The sequence below is a fragment of the Lampetra planeri genome, chromosome 22, assembly GCF_965212315.1.
Source record: "Lampetra planeri chromosome 22, kcLamPlan1.2.h2, whole genome shotgun sequence".
Classification (NCBI taxonomy): Eukaryota; Metazoa; Chordata; class Hyperoartia; order Petromyzontiformes; family Petromyzontidae; genus Lampetra; species Lampetra planeri.
The window spans coordinates 9945987-9973527 of NC_136128.1; the positions used below are offsets into that span (position 1 = coordinate 9945987).

The 27541-nt window shown below is 49.8% G+C and overlaps 1 protein-coding gene across 1 annotated transcript in view; it reads left to right on the forward strand.

Annotated features, from left to right (window-relative positions):
- Positions 1-8392: 8392 nt before the first annotated feature.
- LOC144724998 (uncharacterized) overlaps positions 8393-27541 on the forward strand; it is an 87770-nt gene continuing 68621 nt past the window's right edge. The window contains exons 1-4 of the mRNA XM_078604394.1: positions 8393-8438; positions 13721-13782; positions 17076-17129; positions 18699-18752. Coding sequence (XP_078460520.1) covers positions 13777-13782; positions 17076-17129; positions 18699-18752 — 114 coding nt within the window. The 5' untranslated portion in view covers positions 8393-8438; positions 13721-13776. The remainder of the gene's footprint in view (positions 8439-13720; positions 13783-17075; positions 17130-18698; positions 18753-27541) is intronic.

The window sequence follows — 27541 nt, forward strand, 5'->3', positions numbered from 1 at the left end:
GCACATTCTGTTTACGTGGCAAACCTTACTAATTGTCTGTGTCGGGTGGTGGCGGGTTTAACGACACATTTATATGTTTAAGCGATCTAACCCCCCCAAAAAAGCCTGTATTATGGATGATACGCGTCGCGAAAGCCTACGTATTAAACGGTATATGCATTTTTTTTATTAAAGCTTTCGTGACTGCAGGGATTCATATTCTTGGTTCTTTCCGTAAAGTCACGTAGAAGGGAAATAATAAAATTATAAAAATATAAAACAATAAAATTCTCACGACGTTTCGACTGCAACACAAGCAATCATCATCAGGTGTGAAAAACACAGCAAGAAAATGTGTGTTTTTCAGCAAGAAAATGTGTGTTTTTCAGCAAGAAAATGTGTGTTTTTCAGCAAGAAAATGTGTGTTTTTCACACCTGATGATGATTGCTTGCGTTGCAGTCGAAGCGTCTTGAGAATGTTACTGTTTTATATTTTTATTATTTTATTGTTTCCCTTCTACGTGACTTTACCGATAGAACCAAGAATATGAATATGCATTGACAATATACGCACTGCCCTTCAATCTGATTGGCCTGCACCAGAAACAGCCTTCCTCTGTACTATGTCTTCGTCTCACCAGTGCTGGACCCAATGCCTCCTAAAGGCGACCGGTACAAGGTCAATGCAAACACCAAAGCATTGATAGGCCGTGTTCAGCAGTGACAGCTACGGGGTCCATTCACCAGTGTGAAGATATTGAAGGATTTAACAAACGCTTTACCCCGTTTTATGGTCGAACGTTCCGTCACGTTGTGCACAGAGAGGATCATCTCAGTGGGGTTTCTGAGCTGCTGCATTTATTGAGATGCTGGACACAACGGGGGGGTGGGGGGGGGTTCCACGCTGCTAAATTTACAAAGCAGCTGTGAGTCCTACATATTCAACGTTGTTATTATTTATTTATTTAATATTTGGGAGATGAGCCATTTTTAACGGCACACACGGCCACATGGGCTGCTCTTGAGTGAATATGAAACTATGTCAATTCACGGAGGTTCTTATCGAACCTCCTTGGGTGTCTTCTGAGGTTATCCCCCTTATTCCGTACCTTGAACACACGCGAGTGGTTTGATCAACACCTCCTACGCGTCATCTCGCTTTTGCAAATCTCTTGTGATAAAAACAAATAAAATCAAGACACGTTTGCTCGCTCTTCTTGCCTGTGGCAATGTCGATGGTGTTGTTTGCTGTTGCCCGCTCGGCGTGGCTCGAGCCTTCTGGGGCGGCGTTGCCCGGCAACTGACGATGAACTCCTGGACATGTATGAAAAAGAGCTTTACAGCTCATCGGATTCCTCCAGTAGAAATCAACGTTATGATTGTGAACAAAACGACAAGCGCGAGCTTCTTAAAATGCATTCAGGCCGTGCAGCTGATCTTCCAGTCGTCGCAAATGTGAACATTAATCAGGTATTATGACTGCAGGTATTGTGGTCTATGCAAACATGACTCCTTGTAAAAAAGGTGTCAGTTTTGTTGCGTTGTACCGCAAAACACAACGTGTCTCTTGCTTCGTCACCACGTCGCGCGCCCCCCACCCCACCCCCGCGAGTGCCGTCTCCGAGGTGGTTCTAACCGCCCCGTGGCTGCTCGTTGCTTTGTCTCAACAGGGGACGCGGGGAGTGGCCGGAAGCTCTGGGCAGCCGGGCAGCACTGGACCTCCGGTGAGACGGCACGAAAACCAAACTCTCAGCCGTTGTGGCATTCATTGGCCGTACGTCCGCGTGCACGGCCCTCCTGATAAATGATAACAAATCGTGAGCCTCAGTGGCTCGTCCCTAAGTAAGTAACGCGAGTACTTTATCATTTCGAGGGCCAGAATTTACAATGCCGCTGTCGACTGCTTTCGGATGAAGTCGGATGAAGGCCTCCATTGTGGCAGTAATTGGGGGTTGTTTGACCATACTTCACCACCCTGGTGTGCTCAGAGAAGGGGAGAGGGGGGGGGTGAATATTGTTCCTCTGTACACACTGGAGGACGGGGGTGGAGGGCTCTCAGGACTGGTTCAGGTATCGCTCGCCACGGATGTTAGCCGTAGCTGGGAATGTACCTTGACGGAGGGCCTGAATGTAGCTGCATTGAGATTCTCAATGAATCTCAATGTAATTGTATTGAATTGAACCAAAATAATTGACAGTTGGGTCGTGCACACATTGGTTTCACAGGGATTGATCACAGTGCGGTCACAGGGGGTTGATCACGTATGTCCGTATGTTGACCTAATTTCGCATTGTACCTAGCCGACAGCGCTAATCGGAGGTGCAGGGGGAAGGACAGCAAACCAAACACAAAAAGCAGTTCTAAAGAAATGAGTTTTCAATCCCGATGATTTAAAAGTGCACAGCGCCCGTGGCTTCCTCGTGTCGGAAGGAAGGGCCTTTCGAGACGGTCGCAGAAGCGCATCTGAAAGCGCCGCGCGATGCGGCGACCGCCGTCGTCTTTGTTCGATGGCGAGCAGCCAAAGGACGCCGCTGCTGCTGCTGTTGAGGATGCCCGGAGTCTGCGGTGTGGTCACGTGAGGTTGATCTTGGTTCGGTCACGTGAGGTTGATCTTGGTTCGGTCACGTGAGGTTGATCTTGGTTCGGTCACGTGAGGTTGATCTTGGTTCGGTCTGGTGAGGTTGATCTTGGTTCGGTCACGTGAGGTTGATCTTGGTTCGGTCACGTGAGGTTGATCTTGGTTCGGTCACGTGAGGTTGATCTTGATTCGGTCACGTGAGGTTGATCTTGGTTCGGTCACGTGAGGTTGATCTTGGTTCGGTCACGTGAGGTTGATCTTGGTTCGGTCACGTGAGGTTGATCTTGGTTCGGTCACGTGAGGTTGATCTTGGTTCGGTCACGTGAGGTTGATCTTGGTTCGGTCACGTGAGGTTGATCTTGGTTCGGTCACGTGAGGTTGATCTTGGTTCGGTCACGTGAGGTTGATCTTGGTTCGGTCACGTGAGGTTGATCTTGGTTCGGTCACGTGAGGTTGATCTTGGTTCGGTCACGTGAGGTTGATCTTGGTTCGGTCACGTGAGGTTGATCTTGGTTCGGTCACGTGAGGTTGATCTTGGTTCGGTCACGTGAGGTTGATCTTGGTGTGGTCGGAGAGGGGGAGGAGGTTGAACATTGTTCCTCTTCTATGAGTCGCTGGAGAGACGTGCACGGTGCCAGCACCAGATGTGGGCTCGTATATGCGAGCGAGCGAGCGAGTAATGTGTGTCCTGCTCATAACAAATGTATTTGACACGCATTTCTGAGCGCTCTGCGAGCCTAGGGGCGATTCGAGGGCCTGTTGAGCGTCGGGGCTCGTGAAATTAACTCCCCGTCCTGGCGGTCGTTTGTCTATCCACCAAAAGGGAACACCCCCCCCCCCCAACAACCCCCACCCCCCGAGGTCAACTTTGCCTGAAATGAGAAAATAATGAGAACCTCCCACAGGTCGACTGGGTATTTTGTACGGAACAACGCAATCCCAATTGCCTCTTCCTCCCAAGGTCGACTTCCCCTAACATCGTGTCCGGCACAGCTGAGCGTGCAGCCAGTTCCCGTGGCCTCGCTTACAGCGAGTGCAGGCTGCCCTGGGTTGGAGCCGCTGTCTTACCAAATTGGCGGATGAATTGTCGTATCACTTCCATTTAAAGCTTTCGTGACTGCAGGGATTCATCTTCTTGGTTCTTTCGGTGAAGTCACGTAGAAGGGAAATAATAAATAATGAAAATAAAACATATTAAAATAATATAATATTTCATCTTCTTGGTTCTTTCGGTAAAGTCACGTAGAAGGGAAATAATAAAATAATAAAAATAAAACATATTAAAATAATATAATATTTCATCTTCTTGGTTCTTTCGGTAAAGTCACGTAGAAGGGAAATAATAAAATAATAAAAATAAAACATAATAAAATATTATATTATTTTATTATGTTAAATTTTTATTATATTATTTTATAAAACATAATAAAATATTACATTATTTTATTCATTTTATTTTATTATTTCCCTTCTACGTGACTTTACAGAAAGAACCAAGAAGATGTCGTATCACTGTCTAACAAGTTGTCGGGGTGGGGGGGGGGCATGAGGATGTGGGTCGAGGTGATGCCGTGCGATTCCCGGCTCAGTGGAGAGTCGTGAATGGCGAGCACATTCTGTGGATGGAGGAGCTGTAGCCAAGGGGGATGGGAACAGGGAGTGAATCATTCTCACACGCCAGGGACACGGGTTCCAGTCCCCCGGGGTCCTATTGCACAGGGCAGCTGGTGTACTTCTCCACTGAATTTCGATTTAAAGCTTTCGTGACTGCAGGGATTCATCTTCTTGGTTCTTTCGGTAAAGTCACGTAGAAGGGAAGTAATACAATTGTAATAAACGTCTGGACCACGATGTCTGTCCCAGTGTCCTTTATTATTCGGTTCGTGCTGTACACCCACACGGCTGTCTTTACTCTGTAGCTTCTCCACGGTGCTGACTCCAATGTCGGCCCGATCCACAACAGCAGCTCCGCTGCTGTTTCTCTCACACAGCCCCCCTTGGCTGTACTCTCTGCTGCTCTTCTCCCTCCGCAGCTCTCACAGCTTCTTGCTCTCTCTCTCTCTCCGCAGCTCCTCCTGGCAGCCACACCGCTGCCTCTAACAAGCAGCCCCCTCTCTCTCTCTCTCCGCAGCTCCTCCTGGCAGCCACACCGCTGCCTCTAACACGCAGCCCTCCTGGCTGTCTCCTCCCCAGCTGCACACCACTCCGCAGCTTCCTCTTATCTTCGGGGTTGGCTCCCGATCGCCGTCGGCGCCCCCCCTCTCCACACTTGCCCGCGTGGCCTCACTCTTTTCCGCTCACACCCCGACTACCTTCCCCTTCCGGTTTACCCGCTTAAAGCCCCGAACCTTACCCCCACGTCACATGACTCCACCCCCCGTGACGTCACCTCCGGAAGGTCGCTTACGCCCGCATTACACCACCCTCCCCCGTAGAAAAATCCCAGCCGACCTCGGCTGACCAATAGCAAATCGTAATGCGGCGAACCGAGCTTCCCCCCCTAAAGGACACTAAGCATATAATGTAACAGCAAGAACAACAACAACGCAATCAACATCAACGATCGTACAAAAGCATGCAATAAATACAACTGTAAGAAAAAAAATAACAAGACAGCAACAATCAACGAAACGTAAGCGATTTGGAACGTGTGCGGGTCGCCGGCCCATCCCGGACGGTCGGCGGCCCACTCGCAGAACGGGAACGCGATGAAAGTCGAGGAATGACAGGGGGTAATCCCCCTGTCGCAGCTGGAAGTCCACCGACGTCCCGTGTCCCTAAAGAGTTAGTCTTGGGCTTGTCCTGTGACCGTGCCCGCAGCTGGGTCGGAAGGGCTGCAGGGCTCGAAGGTCCCGCAGACCTGGCAGGCGTCCTCCGAGCAGGGCCCCTCGTCCCCCGCAATGTCACGGCCGGCCTGTCTGGAACAGGTACGACAGGCGCTCCAGCGAGATCAATGGACGCAGGCAGGGGAGAGTCAGCAGCAACAGACCCCGGCAAGGCAACATTGGGGGATGACGCATCATGTAAGGGAGCAACATATGGTTTCAAGCGCGACGTATGCACAACCCAGCGACGAGACCCAATCTGGACGCGTGCTGACTGTGGGTTGGGAACCGCAATGAGGCGTACGGGACCATGCCAGGGTTTGTGCAATTTCGGCGAGGTCCCCGGACGTACCTGTGGACAATGAAGCCAGGCTAGGTCCCCAACCTTCCAAGGGCACTCCCCCTCAGACCGTCGCGCATATCGCTCGTTCCGGGCCTGGGCTTTGGCCGTAGCCACGCGGGCATTCTCCCGCGCCTCCGTGACTCGGCGAACCGTGTCCTGAATGTATTCAGGAAGTGGTTTACGAGGTCCCTTCACCCCAGTTCCCAATTGCACATCCACCGGCGGCACGTTTTCCCGACCATACATAAGGTAAAACGGCGAATATCCTGTAGCCGCATGAGGCGTCATCCTGTACGCCGAAAGCACCCCGGGGATGTGCAGATCCCAATCTGATTGTTGTTCACTCACGGTATGGCAAAGCATGGCAGACAATGTCCTGTTCAGCCGTTCAACCATACCATCTGTCTGCGGATGGTATGGGGATGTCCGTACTTTCTTAGTCCCAAGGCCCGCGCACACTTCCGCCAATAATTTAGAAGAGAAATTCCTGCCCTGGTCCGTGAGGAGTCTCTCAGGCGCCCCCTTATCCATAATATACCCAAACAAAAAGGCGTCGGTAATGGCCGCGGCCGACTGATCGGGCAACGGCCAGGCCATCGGCCAACGGGAGAGGTACTCAACCCCTACCAGCAAATATTTATTACCCCTCGCCGATGGTGGAAAAGGTCCCAATATGTCCAGTGCCACCAATTCATTGACTCGAGACACCTGAATCGACTGGAGAGGCGGCACGTAAGGATGTTTCGGCGGCTTACGTTGTGCACACGCAGGGCACGCGCGCACGTGCCCTACGACATCTGTCGCCATGCCGTGCCAAAAATAATGACGTTGCAACGTCAACAAGGTCTTCTGCACCCCTAAATGTAAGAGAGTGTCACAATGGAGGGTTCTAATCAACTCGAACCGCAAGGACGTTGGTACCACCAGGCGCCAACGTTCCTGGAACCCCTCCCGCCACATAAGCAGACCATCTCGGAGAGCGGTTTGCGGCCCCACAGCCGTACTCGGACTCCCATTGTCCCTAGCAGACCGCTTCCGCAAGGACACCAATGACTCCTCCGCATCGGTCCATCTTGCTGTGCGTACCGCCGCCAAGAAGCGGCAGGCGAACGCGCTCCAGTCCCCACCGACGGAAAATTCTTTAACTGTTGTAAGGTGGCGACTCCGACTCCTCTTCCCGCCGTCTTCCAATGGTGGTGGTTGTGATGGCAAATTCAAAATGGCGTCGGCCCGCGGCGTGGCCAAGATGGCGGTTTGGCGCCACGGAGCGCGCAAAATGGCGGCCTCTTGCCGCGTGGGCAATGGCGGCGGCAGGACAGGCAACGTGGCGGCCCGCGGAGCACCACTTGCATCATCCATCGTCCCTGGCGCGACGAGATGGCATAGATGCGCCAGGACGTCCTGAAGTGCCTCCAGTTGTACCGCCATCGCTTGCCATCGTTGATCCGCGTCTGATGATGTCGACGGACCCGCCACCGCGCCAACATCCTCCACACCCGTTCCCGTGGTCGCCTCAGCCTGGCTCTCCTCCACCACCCCAACAGGATCCGTGGTTGGAGGGAGTTCATCGTCGTCGGACGAAGAAGCCGATGCAGGCGCCGGATTAACTTTCTTCCTCACTTGTTTCGACATGCCGTTGCACTTCCGACACCAGTGTAATAAACGTCTGGACCACGATGTCTGTCCCAGTGTCCTTTATTATTCGGTTCGTGCTGTACACCCACACGGCTGTCTTTACTCTGTAGCTTCTCCACGGTGCTGACTCCAATGTCGGCCCGATCCACAACAGCAGCTCCGCTGCTGTTTCTCTCACACAGCCCCCCTTGGCTGTACTCTCTGCTGCTCTTCTCCCTCCGCAGCTCTCACAGCTTCTTGCTCTCTCTCTCTCTCTCCGCAGCTCCTCCTGGCAGCCACACCGCTGCCTCTAACAAGCAGCCCCCTCTCTCTCTCTCTCCGCAGCTCCTCCTGGCAGCCACACCGCTGCCTCTAACACGCAGCCCTCCTGGCTGTCTCCTCCCCAGCTGCACACCACTCCGCAGCTTCCTCTTATCTTCGGGGTTGGCTCCCGATCGCCGTCGGCGCCCCCCCTCTCCACACTTGCCCGCGTGGCCTCACTCTTTTCCGCTCACACCCCGACTACCTTCCCCTTCCGGTTTACCCGCTTAAAGCCCCGAACCTTACCCCCACGTCACATGACTCCACCCCCCGTGACGTCACCTCCGGAAGGTCGCTTACGCCCGCATTACACAATAATAAAAATAATGTTTTATTTTTATTATTTTATTACTTCCCTTTTACGTGACTTCCCCACTGAACTCAACTATACCATTTCCAACTGAAATAAAACGTGCTTTAAATGTACTTTTAAAAATAATAATAATTAAAAAAAAACTACAAAGGTTCCCGTCGTCGCCGATGTACGCACTTTGCTTGTTTGGAACTGAGACGATTTTTGTTGCGCGTAGTGGTCCAGCGTGTGTGACTTGACCTTCGACACTTCACGTGGCAGCCTCAAGGTGCACATGGCCTGGCCCAAGCGTCGTGGTGACGTCACCGCCACTTAGTGGCGAATGGCGGTTGTTGTTGTTGTTGTGTCTTCACCTGCCGAGTGAATCTTTGACATGGATTCTCTGTCCCACTCTGCTCCGCTGTGTCCAGGGCGAGCGGGGATACCCGGGGATGCCTGGACTCCTGGGCCCCCCGGGGCCACAGGTATATCACTCACCATTGTTCACGACTCATCATCATCATCGTAGATCACTCACCATTGTTCACAACTCATCATCATCATCGTATATCACTCACCATTGTTCACAACTCATCATCATCATCGTATATCACTCACCATTGTTCACAACTCATCATCATCATCATCGTATATCACTCACCATTGTTCACGATCATCATCATCATCATCGTAGATCACTCACCATTGTTCACGACCCATCATCATCATCGTATATCACTCACCATTGTTCACGACTCATCATCATCATCGTATATCACTCACAATTGTTCACGACTCATCATCATCATCATCATCGTAGATCACTCACCATTGGTCACGACTCATCATCATCATCGTATATCACTCACCATTGTTCACGACCCATCATCATCATCGTATATCACTCACCATTGGTCACGACTCATCATCATCGTAGATCACTCACCATTGTTCACGACTCATCATCATCATCATCGTATATCACTCACCATTGTTCACGACTCATCATCATCATCGTAGATCACTCACCATTGTTCACGACTCATCATCATCATCATCGTATATCACTCACAATTGTTCACGACTCATCATCATCATCGTAGATCACTCACCATTGTTCACGACTCATCATCATCATCGTAGATCACTCACCATTGTTCACGACCCATCATCATCATCGTATATCACTCACCATTGGTCACGACTCATCATCATCGTAGATCACTCACCATTGTTCACGACTCATCATCATCATCATCGTAGATCACTCACAATTGTTCACGACTCATCATCATCATCATCATCATCGTATATCACTCACCATTGTTCACGACTCATCATCATCGTATATCACTCACCATTGTTCACGACTCATCATCATCGTATATCACTCACCATTGTTCACGACCCATCATCATCGTATATCACTCACCATTGTTCACGACTCATCATCATCATCGTATATCACTCACCATTGTTCACGATCATCATCATCATCGTATATCACTCACAATTGTTCACAACTCATCATCATCATCGTATATCACTCACCATTGTTCACGACCCATCAGCATCGTATATCACTCACCATTGTTCACGACTCATCATCATCATCGTATATCACTCACCATTGTTCACGACTCATCATCATCGTATATAACTCACCATTGTTCACGATCATCATGGTATATCACTCACCATCAAATATCACTCACCATTGTACATCACACACCATCGTATATTACTCACCATCATATTTCACTGACCATTCGACATCACTCACCATCGTACACCACGCACCAATATACAGACTCACCCCATTCATGACACCCACAGCAGCCTAACAAATGTGCGCATGTGTCCACATGTGCATTCGCAGGCATTCGTCAGTTTGGTTTGTATCTGAATGTGTACATTAGGGAAACTGTGCATTTGTTATTGTGTGTGTGTGTGCGTCTCTTGACGCGTCTGATTATCCTGGGGCTGGCCTCTTAGCCTTGGTTTACTCAGTCTTAACGAGGCACGGGACGCCGTGTGTGTACGTAAACTCTTCAGATGGACGCCACAAAGTCTGGTCTATACATTGCCTGAAAATAAAAATCTGTTGCTCTGCTTTTAGTCGTGCATGACGGGTTGACATGTGATCATGCACGCGTGCTTGTGTGTGCACACGCGTGGGTGTTGCATGTTTGTATGTCGTGGGGAGCGGTAGTGTCGCGGTTAGCGCTGCGCTGCGCTACGAACCTGGCGACCCGGGTTAGATTCCCGCTCACGTCCAACACCAGTGACGATTCTCTGAACTGGTCCTAGGCCTCCACTAGTTCGACTCAGCCTAAAATGAATGCCTGGTGGAGTGTTTAAACATCGCCACTAGGGAGACAAAGGCGGCCGGGCGTGGTGCTGGTCACCCATCCCCTCGTGTGCCATGCCAGCCTTCAAAGGTGCTCGCTAACAGCACTTGCCCCAACAGCCTGTTAAGGCTATATGGGGGATATTTGTCTTTGTGTCGTGGGGAGCGGTGGCTTAAGTGATGAGCGCGCTGGCGTTGTTAGGAACCGCTGTGCGAACCGAGTTCGATTCCCGCTCTCACGGCCAACATCGGCGACGAAGATTTGACCGCGGTCCTGGGCCTCGCCTCGGTCAGCTCGGCCTTAAACGAGCATTCGGTGCGGCGTATGAAACATCGATGCTGGGGAGACAAAGGCGACCAGGCGTGCGGTCACTGGCCACAACACCATTGTTGTTTGTGCTACATTCTGGCCACGACATTTGATCGCCAACGACACTTTTTTTCCGCCAATGTTTATTCATGATCACGTTGGGTTTTTATTTTTTTTGGGGGGGGGGCGGTTGGCCCACCGACTCGTAAGGTTTGTCAAGACGTGAACAAAACGCGATCAATTCGCGACCACCTCAGCAGCACCGGTCGTGCGTTTCAGAGAGCAAACCCACAACGACATTTACAAATCGAGCGCTGGTGACGTTTTGCTGGCGGTTACAGCCACCAGCATCCTCAGGCGGTTGTCAGAATTGTGAAGGTGCCCTCCCGTTCTCGATCTTAATTAGGGTTCAGTAATGTCATCACTGTGCGCCTGTAACTTCGAAGGACCCAGTGGGGGGGTTAATGTTTTTGTATGAATTCCATTCAATTATATGAATGTGAAATATTTAAACATACTGCTCATGTTTCCCGGTTAGGTTAGTTAGGTCAGGCTATGTATGTAAAGGCTATCTGGGGAATCTCCGTGTGCGTGTGGGTGCGTGCATGCGTTGCGCATGTGGAGAGCGGTAGTGTAGCGGTTGGTGCACTCCGCTACCGACTCGAGTTCGATTCCCGCTCACGGCCAACACCAGCGATGGATAATCTGAACAATGCCTGGGCCAAACGAGTACCTCGTGCGATATCTACATGTCGCCACTAAGGGAAACAAAGGCGGCCGGGCGTGGTGCTGGCCACCCACGCTCACGTGTGCCACAGTGCCGGCCTTCCTAGGTGCTCCCTAACAGCACTTGCCCCAAACGTATGTTGAGGCTATACGGGGGAGCTTTGTCTTTGTACGTGTGCGTCCATGTGCACACGTGCGAAGCTTTGCAGGGGCATGTTTTTGATTTTCAAAGCGTGCGCGCTTGAGTGGGATTGCTGCTGCTGCTGCTTGCTCCTACTAAGGAGGTGCAGTGGGGAAATTGGGGAGAATGATTTTGCCAAAGCCCTTGTTTCATTGATTGCGCAGAGGTCTAGACAAAGGTCTTCAAGGGGAATGTAGCTTAGCCGTAAAACAAACACACAAACGGTCCGGGAGTTGTTCGTATTTCCCCAGTCGTAACTTTTTGTTTACTATTTATTTGCATCTGAACGATGGCAAAAAGAAAATACGCAGTTTGCTTGAGTTAAAAGCAGCACAAGTTCTTCTTAAAGAACGACGCAGCTAAACTTTATTGGATATTGCAAATCGTGACCCTTTTTTTCAGAATTTATGTATTACTCGGCATTGGGTTTTTTTCGTCATTTTTAGTTGTCAATCAAATTATAAGCAGGGACCGTATTTTTTTTATTACAATTTAAAGAAATCTAGCGACGCAATGAGAGTTGCACATGTGGCGGTGGCGGGGTTGGTGGGTGGGGGGTTATTGCATCCCTTCAAACGGTGCCAAAAAAAATGCCCATAAATGTGCTGCCCTGTAAATCAGGATCATAGAGCCGGGAAGAGTTTAACTCTTAGACGCCGTCGTTTGAGTGTCGCGCATCAATGGGCATAGTAAACCAACATTGGCAGCTCACGGGGGGGGGATATTTTGATTTGTCTCGCACGGTCGCACTTCGAGGCTGTTATTATATCAATAAGTATCACGGCTTCTCTTGCCCTAATCACATCGTCGTTACGCTCGCGTTCGAGAACATTTAACGCTGTCGGGGCGTGCCGTCTTCGTCTAATAAGTTGTTGTTGTTGTTGTTGTGTTTAAACTGTTGTTGAAAACCATTCTCATGGTGGTTGTCTAGGGGGTCCCAACTCGTAGCTTTGGCCACCAGAGTGGGGGGGGGGGGCAAGGCACCCGCGTGCCGCCACGCTAAGTTACGCGACTGCTAAGCACATACACAAGTAACGTACGAAGGTCATTAATTGTAGCTTCCAACAGAATATTGGAGCGGTTGGGTTTGGCGAGCGCCTATTAGGGGCCGGCGCCAGCGGACAACGGGGGTGGTGTGGCCAGCCCCACGCTCGGCCGCCTTTGTCTCCCCCAGTGCTGACGCCTTTGCCGAAATTGGCACCAGGTGCCGATTTATGGGCGGCTTATCCCAAGGGGAGACCCAGCTCGGCGTTTTATATCTCCCGTAGCGGACGCTGGCCATGGCTGGTAATGATCGAACTCGCGTTAGATCGCGTGAATATATAGATGTGTCGTTAAAGCCGCCACCACCCGACACAGCCAACTAGTAAGGGTTGTCACGTAAACAGAGCGTGCCAATTCGTCGCAAGTACAGCACACCGGTGTGTTGGAGAACAGATCCACAACATTTACAACATTTACATTGGATTTGCTCTCCAACACTCCGGTGTGATGTACTAGCAACGAATTGGCATGTTCATTCTACGTGAAAATTTCACTAATTAGCTGTGTCAGGTGGTGGAGGGTTTAACGACACATTCATATGTACACGTTCTAACCCCAAAAAAAACCTGTATTATGGATTATATTGGTCGCGAAAGCCTTCTACTCCGTGTTAAACCAATCGAACTCAAGTTTGCCGGGTCTGTAGCTCAGTGCAGGGCAAGGGCAACCAACTCCGCACCACGAAGTTCGCAATCGAACTCGGGTCGCCGTGTACGCGGTAGCAGTGTCGGACGAGGAAAGCGCGGGATCAGGGAACGTACGCAGGTGAATCAACGACATCATCCAAACTGCGAAGAAACGTGAGCGGGCTTGGGCAGGGCGCGTGACGGGCAGAGGGGGGCGATGGCCGACGGTCGAAAGTAACGGAGTGACGGCAAAGGAATGGAGCGCATCGAAAAGGGATGAGATGGAGCGATGAAATCAGCCCGCGCGCGGTTGCTGGGTGGATTATCAAATCACGATAGCTGATGATGATGATGATGATGATGAATGACTACGATCAACGATAACGACGATGACCGTACATCGTCTTGCCAGCTGCGTGGGCGGCATATGGAACTTGATTATGTTATTCTGCCAACGCCTGACCTCTCACCTCTCCTTTTACCCCCTCCCCCCACCACCCTGTGCCCCCTCCTCCATCCCCGACTTTCAGGGTTCACCTGGCCGCCGCGGTGACCCAGGCCCCGTTGGTCCCGAAGGAAGAAAGGCATGTTGGTAATTTACATTGGCTTCATTTCTGTACAACAATGACGGGGCGTAAATTATCGAGTCGAACCCACGCGGGTTCGAGTGTGGTGCAGCTGCCGCGTGTAGTGGGCGCCCTCGGTTGGGGTAGGTTCATGGGCGGGGTGAAGCTATTTGCTGTACTCGAATTCCCGCCCGCCATGTCGAGTTTACTTTTGAGTGGAAGCAGAAGGGGAAAAAGAGAAAGGGGAGGAAAAAAGCAACGCGAAATGAACATGAATTGGCGGGCTCGTTAGCTGGCACGTGCGTTGCTGCGTCAGCGTTTCCCGGGACAATCAGGAAATTTAAACAAACCTTATACGTGTTGTAATAAAAAGTTAGTTTTTTTCCGACTGTAGGATCACCCCTGCGAAAAGAAATAACATGAATGGGGCTGTATTAAAATCGAAGGAAAGAAAATGCTTGGTGTACTTGAAACTAAATAGGCTTAGGCTTCATTGATAATTTGAAAAAATATACAATTTTAATGCTTGGTCTTTTTCCCACTCGCGTTTCAAATTTGCCATTGATGCGATTTTCCCAGACCAGAGAATCCATCCGGAACTGTCGCAATTTGAATGCGACGACTTTTTGGTGGAGTCATTGGTGACTGGGGTGAGAGGATCTCATTCCTGTGCTCGGTCGACTGAACTCTTTTAATTCAAACACAGAGTCACAGCAGAGCAGGCTCCACACCCACGATAATAAGTACAATAACCAACTCACGCTTATTTCACAAATCGAACGCAATTTTCCTGGCACGGAGCCGGAGCCGCGAATGTCATCACGGCATATTGAACATCTGCCGTGCAGGTTGACCCGCTGAACCGTTGCAACGAGAAGCACCAGTTCAGGCTTTGCCCTCCACCACCCAGCCACTTTACCGAATTCTTGAGAGACGCATTGCACGATAGCAAAGGGCTTTCACTTTTACTCGATGATGCATCAATTCGTCGATACGAATTGGTGCCCACGCTCAGGACACGCGCATTGCTTCAGGAGGGCGGGAACACCGATAACCAGGGCGCCCGCTGGATTCGTACCACTCCTCGGCCCTCCGTTGATGCTGGAGGGCGACTGCCTCCGACTAACCAAGCGGCGTCCTTCACGAGCCTCCTCCTCCGCAGACCCACACACACGCACACACAGACACACGCGCGCGCAGACACTGCAGACCCACAAATTGGCCTGCGCGGAATCACTTCGTCATGCGCGAGATCCTTGACCCCGCGCGGTGCACAGATGCGTCGCCCCAGCTCGCTCGCTCGCGCGTCTTGAGACGCGTCCAGCGTTCACTTCTTTTGTTCAGCCTCCCGGGGGGGGGGGGGCTTGGCTGTCCTCCTCGGCTGATGAATTGCGACAGGAAAGAGCGACTTAGAAAAGCCCTCAATCTCGTTGATTCTGGGGGTTTTTTCTCCTTTATTCTGGTGGTCGTCCCAAGGCTGGCGCCGAATCGGCGAGTAGATTGTTCACCAGTTGAACGAGAATGCACGTGGCATGAAGCGCCCGCGGCCTCATTCAAATTTGAATGCTTTGAAAGTTAAACGATAAAAACAACTTTTTTTTCCCAGGTAAGGCCCCCTGAGCTTTATACATCGCAATTTTTTTCAGAAGCGACCTTGTCGGTCACAAATGATAGCTCAAAGAGGTGGCCTCTCATCGTGTGGAAATTTATAGCAGACAAATAGTCGAAACACGTGACGTTGATTCGAAATGTGGAGGGGAGAAAACCTGGGGACCCGGAGAAAAATCCACGCGACCACGGGGAGAGAGACACGGAAACTCCAAATATACAGCAGGCGTCAGGGTCGGGATCAAACCCACGACCTCCTGTATACCAGGCGAGGTAGTTAACATCTCGCCACCACGGCACCCTTAGTCATAATTGGAGGTGACCGTAGTAACTTAAATCACTTTAGTCTTTTCCCCGCTAAGGTGAACCTCAGTTACGTCATTGGATTTAAACACTATTAATTATAATACTGTATCATATTTTGTTGCGAGTGTAATGTGTAGATTTTTTTTTGGAGTGATACTTATAATTAAAATTAGGAGCTCTCTGTCAATTTCCCTGGCTGGATGAAGGCCTCTCCACACCATGTCGGTCATGCGGACTGTTTGACCATACTTCACCACGCATGGTCAGTGCGGGTTGTTCGAAGCGTGGGCCAGTTAAGTTGAAGAACAATTCAATAAAGAACCCGGGTCAGGTGACACATTTTATTCTGAACTTACACGGTCCCTCACCTGAAAATCTTTTGATGCAGTTTGCAGCGAAATAGCGTCGCATCTCAAGTGCTAAGTGTGCCCGGGAGAATTGGTCTTCAGCTTGACCCGCGGCGACATGAACAATGCAATCGTCTGCGCGCCGATTTCATTTGCGTTGTCTACGTCGGGCGGTGGAGGGTCTCACGACAAAAAAAAATGCAGGTGGTATAATCACGTGTGTAAAGGACTTCCAGCCACGGTCAGTCTCGAACATCGTCTTCGTGACGTATTGCGAACAGCGTGTCGGCGTGCCAGGGGATCGCTCCGTTGAGGCACCACCCTAACCCCCCCCCCCCTTCTTCTATCCCTCCTCGTCTTCTCTGTTCCCCATCCTTTCCGAACTTTCCACGACTTTTCCATGATCACCAAATCCTATTTCAACGACTCTCAGCCTTCAAATCAGATTGGATGCCCCCAATGTCAACCCCCCCCCCCCCGCACCTGTGACAACTCCTCGACTATGAGAGTCGAGCGCTCCATTCAAACTCGCAAGCCGGTCGCGTGCTTTGTGGTGGGGTAGAGTTGTGGGTATTCCTACCTCTCCCAAGAGGTCTGGCCGGCGTCGGAGAGCAGGCTAGATTTCCCCTCGGGAAAGGCTCTCTCTAGAGAGCTCCCTCCAGTAAATTCCCTTCCTGCAGCAGTGGAGTGAGCAGGTGATTTGAGGGATGCGCTTTTATCTGACTGTGGTCCTCCCTCACTGCGGGCCTGGAGGTCATGGGGGGTGCTGGCAGGTGTGCGTGCACACGTGTGGCCTTGGCAGCTTGGCAACCTCCAAACAAAGTCGGCTCTTGAAACGTACGCCCCCGAGGATGGGAGGCAGTGACGAATGGGGCTTCGTCGCGAGATCGCGACTCCAAGTTTAATGCTTCCATGCCATATTCTTTTTTCGCGAAATCCTCCCAGAGCCGTAACATTTTGTTCCCGTAAAAAATGATTCCCTTTTTTTAAGCAGTTTTTTTTTTAACTCGTTATGCGTGCGCGTGTTTTCTGTTTTGTTGTGTTATCGCTGACCACAGGGAGACCGTGGCACCAAGGGCTCTCAAGGTCTACTAGGCCCCAGGGGACAGGAGGTAAACCGTACGGGATGTCTGTACACAACTGCTGCTTGCGAACTCATGCTGCATTTCCACAGGCATTCAGACACCAGGCCCAAGTGCCGGTAGTATAACGGGGCCTGCACCGCTCGCTTCTTGCCCCAGTGCTTTGTGGACACGCAGCTTTGTATGCATGTATGTAGAACTTCTTTCACACCGTGCGTAGCCAACCGTGCTAATCAGAGGTGCGGGGAAGGAAAATCTCTGTGGATACGGCCCCAACACTCTGACCCTCCCCATGCTCCTCTTCACACCCAGAGAGGGAAGTGATCATTAGTTGTTTTTTTGGATTGATTTATTAACTTACGCTATCCCAAGGTTCCGTGCCTTTTTTATTGTTTCCCTCCCTCCACCACCCGGGTTTTAAACGAAATAAAACACCGCCCTCGAGTTAAACCGCTCGAGAGATGTCGCATGACGACCTCCCCCGCTCTGTCCACTTTGACCCCGCGCGAGCTGCGACCTCGACCGCGGCGGCCCGAAACGAGCGCAGGCAGACCGGGGCGGAAAGAGCTCCGCCCGGTTCCCCTTCTTGGCGAAGCGAAGCGCACACGACCCCCCGGTTGGAGCGGGCCGTGCCTTGGCCCAGCGACGACGCTGTCGCACTTCGGGCTGAGCTCCGCTTGACCAGGGTCAAACGCCACGGTGGCTGGGGAATGTTAGCTACCCTCAACATGGTATGCAGGAGGTCGTGGGTTCGATCCCGAACCTGACGCCTGCTGTATGTTTGGAGTTTGCATGTCTCTCTCCTCATATTTTCGCGTGGACTTTTCTCCGGGTCCTCCGGTTTGTTCCCTCCACATTTAGAATCGACGTACGTTTCGAGTATTTGGCTCCTATGCATTTCCCACGTGATAAGCCACTTTGTTGCACTACCATTTGTGGGGCCAGGTCGCTTCTGAAACAAAATTACCGCATAGCTCAGTGGGCCTTACCTGGTGTAAGAGTCAAACAATATATATTCTATTCTACGCCAGGCTGGCTTGCTTTTTATCGGTTGTGGAAACGCGGCATCATACACCTCCCGTTTACACCCAGCGCTTTAACCGAGGCGTGCGCATGCTGCTTTTGAGCCAAGGAACAGCTGAAAAGCAAGAGCGCATATGGTCGCGTATGGTATGTTCGTAAATCATCAGTAGGCACTTCGAGACAGGATACATTCTGACTGGAAATCAAAACCCATGGTGACCATGGGTCTCTGGTTGAGCTAGCCATGACCAAAACGCCACATAGCCAGAAACTTTCACTTGGGTTAATCTTACGGGGCGTTATAGATGTTGACAAACTCTGGTCCCACTGCTGTAATTTTTTACCGTGAGCTTTGGGAATAATTTTGTAAGAAAGATTTTCAAAACAAGATAAAAACGTGTCGTTGACAAATGGGGACTTTGGCACGGACTTAAAATTGCCAGAAATAAATTGACGCTTTCCCGTGTTGACATTCACAAAGTTATTTCGCGTCGTCATCGTCAGACCATCGCTGTGTTCCGTATTTTGCTTCGCCAGGCTCACGATGGCTCTGTTCTTGTTCTGAATCTGTGACAGGGTCAGCCGGGCTCCGACGGGACGAATGGATCTCCTGGGATTCCTGGTGCCAAGGTAAATGAACATTCACAGGGCAGGCCCTATTAAATTTTCGGTGTCTTCTTTTAATATATTTTCTTTCAGTAATGAAGTGGTGTTTTGATGTTTTTCCCTCTATCCCGAAGCATTCCCAATTGTGCCGAGATTACAACATCCCACTGTGGAAATTCCAACAGAGCACCACAACCCAATAGGTCATAGGATGATTGCTGTTTCACAAGACATCTCCGGACACAACAAAAAAAGCCTTTAAACAGTCGGGGGTTCGCACTCTTCGGTACACTCTGCTATGAGATTATTTTCATTGCATGACAGCCAAACTCAGCTGAATAGTAGCCAAGCCGAGCGCAATTTTACCACAAGAGGGACACGTCTTGAACGCATGCCCCACCAAGAGTGTTTGTGGCACGTCCATCAAACTGAAGTGTTTAATTCTCAGGGAGGGCTTGACTTTATCCCAAGTCAAGTGCAAAACCATATTTGATGTGGTGGGATTTTTTGGACCTGTCATTGTTGACCGGGCCAAGACCATCAACTCACTGCACTTGAGAATCCGGTTTAGTCAGAGGCGGCTAAAACCCGGTATCGAACCCAGGTTCTCAGCTGCGCTGGCTAGGCCTACCATGGCCTCTGAGCCACTTGGGCACCTCCCCTCATGGCATCTTCATGCCAACAGCGATCCTCTTTCACCGCGAGATAAAACTGATTTTTACTCGGTGTTTTGCGGTTTCCGCCAACGTGACGGATGTAAATCAGGCGCCCCCGTTAGATTCCTTTTCGTGAATCGTCTTCATTTAAAAACCTCCTCCTCAACTTCATCCATCCCTCCCTTTGTCCTTCTAAATACGCTCAAGTGTATTATTTGCAATTTCCTTGCGCGAGTCCGCGCTTTCTCTCGCGAACGATTATGACTCTGGAAAGCGTTTGCAGTGCAAGGGGGATTAGTATGGGGAAGTGGGACAGGCCTGCACTCGCGCGAGCCGCGGGGGGGGTGATCGCGTCGGGGAGTTGAAAACAAAAATGTTCCAGCGTGGTGCAAGTGGTTTGAGCCGTTTGGAGCCCAGCGTTATCCGCTAGGCAGATGCACGGCACCGTCCCGATGTCTTCCCTCCCCCCTCCCACCCCCGCTCCCCGTGGCGGAAAATGGACAAAGGGCTGCTGGAAAATGTTGCAATATTTTAATAACAACTAAAAAAATATTGACAACAGCAATGGCAACGGGCGCGTTTTTTTATGTCAGGTAGACCGTCACGAAAGCACATTTTCTGCGCCTGGCAAGCGTATTTAGTCACATCGTTCACTTAATTTCCAGGGCAAATCACGATGGGTTCGAAGGAGCCTTAACTTTAAGAGTGTCCTGCGACATCGGCATCTTTGCATGTCACAAACGATGGGATGAAGCCACAGAAGGCGGAGAAAGCCCGTGCAGAATGGGAGGAGAACATGAAAACTCCACGCGGGAAGGCGCCGGGGATCGAACGCAGGTCCTTCTTCCAGCGAGGCACGCGAGTGTTACTCATCGCCCACCACCAAGCCCTCCCCCGAGATGTCAGATGTCAAAAAACGTCCATTCCTAAAGTCTAAAGTTTATAGTTGTCCACTTTCCTCGAATAAGCTGAACACACCTCCGGCACGAAGAGCCGTCAACAAAACGGAACGGAGACCCCAACGCCGCGCACCGTAAAACGCGTTCGTTGTTTCATTTCCCACGAGCCAATTTTGCAACAGGACTTGTTGTGCTCTACATTTCATCTCGACAAACATCCTCGCGTCTTACGCGACGGATCTCTCGCGCGCAGCTCGTGCAGACGTTTTCAAGACGTTACGATTTCACGGCCGTTCTTTGCAACAAACAAACCCTGGCTTTGCCCTTCCCCGCCCGTGCCGAACAGTCGTCTGGCACCTAATTGCTGGCGTGCACAACAGCAGTGGCCGGTCATGTTGGACCCAGCGAGAACAATAGGCTGTCGCTTGCCAAAGTTTCGCGCGAACGTCCTCACATTGCAAAAAACGCAGTTCCTAACTAGCGCAAGCTTGAAGAAAATAAAAAAATACGTATGAAAAAAAATCGGTGCGTAGCTATAATGAGCGTAGCAATTCTGTTCGGACGCGATTCGAGGAATTGGCACGGTGCGATTCTGGGATGCGATTCAGGTCGAGGATCTATTGATTATTTTAACATTTTCTTGGTTCTTTCGGTAAAGTCACGTAGAATGGAAATAATCAAATAATAATAAAAAACATTAAACATTTATTTAACTTTTTTTATTATTTCCATTCTACGTGACTTTACCGGAAGAACCAAGAAGATGAATCCCTGCAGCCACGAAAGCTTTAAATCGAGATTTTAACATTGTAGGGGAGGGAGCAGGAGGCAGGGGGGTGAGGGGGCAGCCACCTGAATCCATTACCTCCAACAAACAGTTTTTCGAATTGACGCGAGCTGCCGCAGTGTGGCGGTTAACACACTGAATTCTAGATTTGAAGCTTTCGTGACTGCAAGGATTCATATTCTTAGGTTTTTTCGGTAAAGTCACGTAGGTAAAATTTTTAAATTTAAATTAATAAAATAAAAATAAAAAAATAAAATAAAAATCACGACGTTTCGGAGGCAACACAAGCTTTCGTCTTCAGGTGGAACCGTCACAGCACGACTGCTGCATCTCTTACTTGATTTTTTATTTTATTTTTATTTTATTTTTATTTTACTTGTATTAATTTAAATGTTTTACCTACGTGACTGTTCCGAAAAAACCTAAGAATATAACACACTGAACTTGCAAAGCACAGGTCGCCGGCTCAATGCCACACTTCTAGCAGTTGCATCAGTGGTGCAAGATGTTAACTACCTCACCTTGGATACAGGAAGTCGTGGGTTTAATCCCGACCTTGATTAATGTCTATTTGGAATTCACATGTTCTCCCCGTGGTCGCGTGGGTTTTTCTCCGGGTCCCCCGGTATTTCTGTCCAGAATCAAGAGACGTTTAGCGTATTTGGCTGTTATACATTTTCACGTGATAAGCCACTTCGTTAAGCTATCATTTGTGGCCGGGTCGCTTCTTAAAACGAGCTCTATCGCTCAGTGGACCTTACCTGATAAAATGTTAAAATCGCCCAAACTACCACCGCAGTCCACCCAGCCATATAAATGGGTTTCACCGCAGTTAGTCCATCGGTAGGTGGCAATGTAGTGGGGTAAAGTGTGGCTACGTCCTCCTCGTTCTACTAACACCTGCGGTCAATGTGGAAGAGCAGACCAAAAAAACAACTGCTTCAGAGTTCGCCCTAGTAGAGCCCTATCCATCAGCGGTGCTCTGAACAAGCAATTGCATGGCTGTGCCTTTACCCTGTGCAAAATAATCGAAAATAATTGATTACACATACGAATCCATGGGTTAGTGTGCGATTCTACTTTCATCGCTCAAGCGAGTCATCTTGTTCCTTGCGGGTAAATCTATGTTTGATTTAATTTGTCCCGGAGCGAACTTTCCCATGGCTCAGCAATGACCACGTGAGTTGTCCTTGCCGTGTGATTTAAAACGAATTCCGCGATTTTGGAGTCGATATCGGAAGTAAGGTTGTGCAAGGGTGGCAATGCTCCTCGGTGACGTGCGAGCCTGTCTGGTCTCATTTATCCGTAATGAATGAAATGCGGCGGCATAATTAAATCCGGATCACGTGCGGAAGTCATGGTCCCATTACGGAGCGCTCGATTCATTACGGAGCTCCCGCACTGATGCCATCAGCTCGCGCGCGATTGCCTCGAGATCTCCGTCCGAAGCTGTGGCAATTTAACAAAAACATCTGAATCAAATACGGTGCCTGAATTAGTTCAGCTTTTTTAAATATAATTCTTAATCGCAAAACACTTGCGAGGTAGCTTTGACCAAATTAAACTGTTCCATGTGGCTTCTGGAAAAAAAAAAGATATAAAGCGTGAAAAAAATGTAATTGACATCTGATGTGAAATGTTATTAGTTTACTTTGAACTTGGAGCAGTGGACGTAGTGGCAGACTCAGGGTCTCCTTCGCTCACAATCTGGCCACAGACATCTTGGACAGATTCCCATGTTTCCTAAGATTTAAATATATTTTGTACGAACAACTCCAAATGCCCAGATTTGTGTGAGCCAACGTTTGGAGCGTGGGTGCGTCTTGGCAGTGCCCCTCTCTCCCTAAAGATTCAGCAAATGTCATTTCCCTTCGGACTTCGGTTCAGTCTCTAAAAATCTCGCCGGAAAAAGTTAGTCGCGCGATGCACGAGGGCGTCAGAAACTTGCGGGATTCATTGGGTCTCTCTGAACACCACCAAAAATATGTTTAAACATTTTTACGAGACACCTCCACGTGATATTGTGAGTCCGCGATATTATGAGTTCGCGTTTCTCTCCTTTTAACAAAGCGACGGAAATGCTGCTTATGCAGATTACATTCCGTCTAAGTACGTGGTAGTCGCACACTTAACAGCAGGCTCAGTACTAAGTCAAGTCGCCATTGGTTGCGTAGATTTAAATATAATCATAGCTCAGCGGAACTCCTCTGATCACACGACGAAGTGTGGAGTGAACATCGCGGATCCTGTCCGGAATGTAACCTACACACCACGAGGAAGGCAATTGCAGCCGGGATGCAACTCCCAGGCAACTCAGAAAACACTCAACAACGCGAGGCCAAAATACTCCTCGATCACTCCAACTACGGCTTATCCACACGGAGGCAAACATTTCCCAGCGAGAAGCCGGCATGTGGCAGCCGACCTTACCCTCGTAAATACCTGCCCGCGAATGCTACTTTACAAACGGTGATTTTCAGGTGGTGAGAACCAGAGGTGTGGACTCGAGTCATGTGACTTGGACTCGAGTCAGACTCGAGTCATGAATTTGATGACTTGCGACTCGACTTGGACTTGCGTAACAATGACTTTGTCCCACCTATGAGATGTGGACTCGAGTCATGTGACTTGGACTCGAGTCAGACTCGAGTCATGAATTTGATGACTTGCGACTCGACTTGGACTTGCATAACAATGACTTTGTCCCACCTATGAGATGTGGACTCGAGTCATGTGACTTGGACTCGAGTCAGACTCGAGTCATGAATTTGATGACTTGCGACTCGACTTGGACTTGCGTAACAATGACTTTGTCCCACCTATGAGATGTGGACTCGAGTCATGTGACTTGGACTCGAGTCAGACTCGAGTCATGAATTTGATGACTTGCGACTCGACTTGGACTTGCATAACAATGACTTTGTCCCACCTATGAGATGTGGACTCGAGTCATGTGACTTGGACTCGAGTCAGACTCGAGTCATGAATTTGATGACTTGCGACTCGACTTGGACTTGCATAACAATGACTTTGTCCCACCTATGAGATGTGGACTCGAGTCATGTGACTTGGACTCGAGTCAGACTCGAGTCATGAATTTGATGACTTGCGACTCGACTGGGACTTGCATAACAATGACTTTGTCCCACCTATGAGATGTGGACTCGAGTCATGTGACTTGGACTCGAGTCAGACTCGAGTCATGAATTTGATGACTTGCGACTCGACTTGGACTTGCATAACAATGACTTTGTCCCACCTATGAGATGTGGACTCGAGTCATGTGACTTGGACTCGAGTCAGACTCGAGTCATGAATTTGATGACTTGCGACTCGACTTGGACTTGCATAACAATGACTTTGTCCCACCTATGAGATGTGGACTCGAGTCATGTGACTTGGACTCGAGTCAGACTCGAGTCATGAATTTGATGACTTGCGACTCGACTTGGACTTGCGTAACAATGACTTTGTCCCACCTATGAGATGTGGACTCGAGTCATGTGACTTGGACTCGAGTCAGACTCGAGTCATGAATTTGATGACTTGCGACTCGACTTGGACTTGCATAACAATGACTTTGTCCCACCTATGAGATGTGGACTCGAGTCATGTGACTTGGACTCGAGTCAGACTCGAGTCATGAATTTGATGACTTGCGACTCGACTTGGACTTGCATAACAATGACTTTGTCCCACCTATGAGATGTGGACTCGAGTCATGTGACTTGGACTCGAGTCAGACTCGAGTCATGAATTTGATGACTTGCGACTCGACTTGGACTTGCATAACAATGACTTTGTCCCACCTATGAGATGTGGACTCGAGTCATGTGACTTGGACTCGAGTCAGACTCGAGTCATGAATTTGATGACTTGCGACTCGACTTGGACTTGCGTAACAATGACTTTGTCCCACCTATGAGATGTGGACTCGAGTCATGTGACTTGGACTCGAGTCAGACTCGAGTCATGAATTTGATGACTTGCGACTCGACTTGGACTTGCATAACAATGACTTTGTCCCACCTATGAGATGTGGACTCGAGTCATGTGACTTGGACTCGAGTCAGACTCGAGTCATGAATTTGATGACTTGCGACTCGACTTGGACTTGCATAACAATGACTTTGTCCCACCTATGAGATGTGGACTCGAGTCATGTGACTTGGACTCGAGTCAGACTCGAGTCATGAATTTGATGACTTGCGACTCGACTTGGACTTGCATAACAATGACTTTGTCCCACCTATGAGATGTGGACTCGAGTCATGTGACTTGGACTCGAGTCAGACTCGAGTCATGAATTTGATGACTTGCGACTCGACTTGGACTTGCATAACAATGACTTTGTCCCACCTATGAGATGTGGACTCGAGTCATGTGACTTGGACTCGAGTCAGACTCGAGTCATGAATTTGATGACTTGCGACTCGACTTGGACTTGCATAACAATGACTTTGTCCCACCTATGAGATGTGGACTCGAGTCATGTGACTTGGACTCGAGTCAGACTCGAGTCATGAATTTGATGACTTGCGACTCGACTTGGACTTGCATAACAATGACTTTGTCCCACCTATGAGATGTGGACTCGAGTCATGTGACTTGGACTCGAGTCAGACTCGAGTCATGAATTTGATGACTTGCGACTCGACTTGGACTTGCATAACAATGACTTTGTCCCACCTATGAGATGTGGACTCGAGTCATGTGACTTGGACTCGAGTCAGACTCGAGTCATGAATTTGATGACTTGCGACTCGACTTGGACTTGCATAACAATGACTTTGTCCCACCTATGAGATGTGGACTCGAGTCATGTGACTTGGACTCGAGTCAGACTCGAGTCATGAATTTGATGACTTGCGACTCGACTTGGACTTGCATAACAATGACTTTGTCCCACCTATGAGATGTGGACTCGAGTCATGTGACTTGGACTCGAGTCAGACTCGAGTCATGAATTTGATGACTTGCGACTCGACTTGGACTTGCGTAACAATGACTTTGTCCCACCTATGAGATGTGGACTGGAGTCATGTGACTTGGACTCGAGTCAGACTCGAGTCATGAATTTGATGACTTGCGACTCGACTTGGACTTGCATAACAATGACTTTGTCCCACCTATGAGATGTGGACTCGAGTCATGTGACTTGGACTCGAGTCAGACTCGAGTCATGAATTTGATGACTTGCGACTCGACTTGGACTTGCATAACAATGACTTTGTCCCACCTATGAGATGTGGACTCGAGTCATGTGACTTGGACTCGAGTCAGACTCGAGTCATGAATTTGATGACTTGCGACTCGACTTGGACTTGCATAACAATGACTTTGTCCCACCTATGAGATGTGGACTCGAGTCATGTGACTTGGACTCGAGTCAGACTCGAGTCATGAATTTGATGACTTGCGACTCGACTTGGACTTGCATAACAATGACTTTGTCCCACCTATGAGATGTGGACTCGAGTCATGTGACTTGGACTCGAGTCAGACTCGAGTCATGAATTTGATGACTTGCGACTCGACTTGGACTTGCATAACAATGACTTTGTCCCACCTATGAGATGTGGACTCGAGTCATGTGACTTGGACTCGAGTCAGACTCGAGTCATGAATTTGATGACTTGCGACTCGACTTGGACTTGCATAACAATGACTTTGTCCCACCTATGAGATGTGGACTCGAGTCATGTGACTTGGACTCGAGTCAGACTCGAGTCATGAATTTGATGACTTGCGACTCGACTTGGACTTGCATAACAATGACTTTGTCCCACCTATGAGATGTGGACTCGAGTCATGTGACTTGGACTCGAGTCAGACTCGAGTCATGAATTTGATGACTTGCGACTCGACTTGGACTTGCATAACAATGACTTTGTCCCACCTATGAGATGTGGACTCGAGTCATGTGACTTGGACTCGAGTCAGACTCGAGTCATGAATTTGATGACTTGCGACTCGACTTGGACTTGCATAACCATGACTTTGTCCCACCTCTGGCTGAGAACGTCTGGTGCTCTGCACCTCCAACGGAGGCATCCCGCCTACATCCCCACCCACCCCACCCACCCCCCCACCGCGCCTCGCCCGGCCATGTGCTTCGCATTAGACCGCACGGAGCGGGCCCTTGAGTGCGGACCCTGGCGCTGCCTGCACGTGCTGTGTGGTGGCCTCACCGTCCGGGACGCGCGATCGAAGGGCTGGGGCATTAGCAGCGCTAAAGGTTTCAAGGCCGCCCGCCTTATACGGCGTGGACGGCGCGGCCGCGGCATTGGAAATTGTGAAAGGGTTTCCCTGCAGAATGGACATAGAGCCCCCCCCCCCGCCCCCCCCCCCCCGAGGAAACTTGGATAATAAATTCCAGGATTTGCATTGTGTTTAGGGGCTGCGTAAAAACCGCACAAAGTCACATGCTTGCGCCCCACCCGTCCTCACTTCTGGGTCAACATGAGCCTG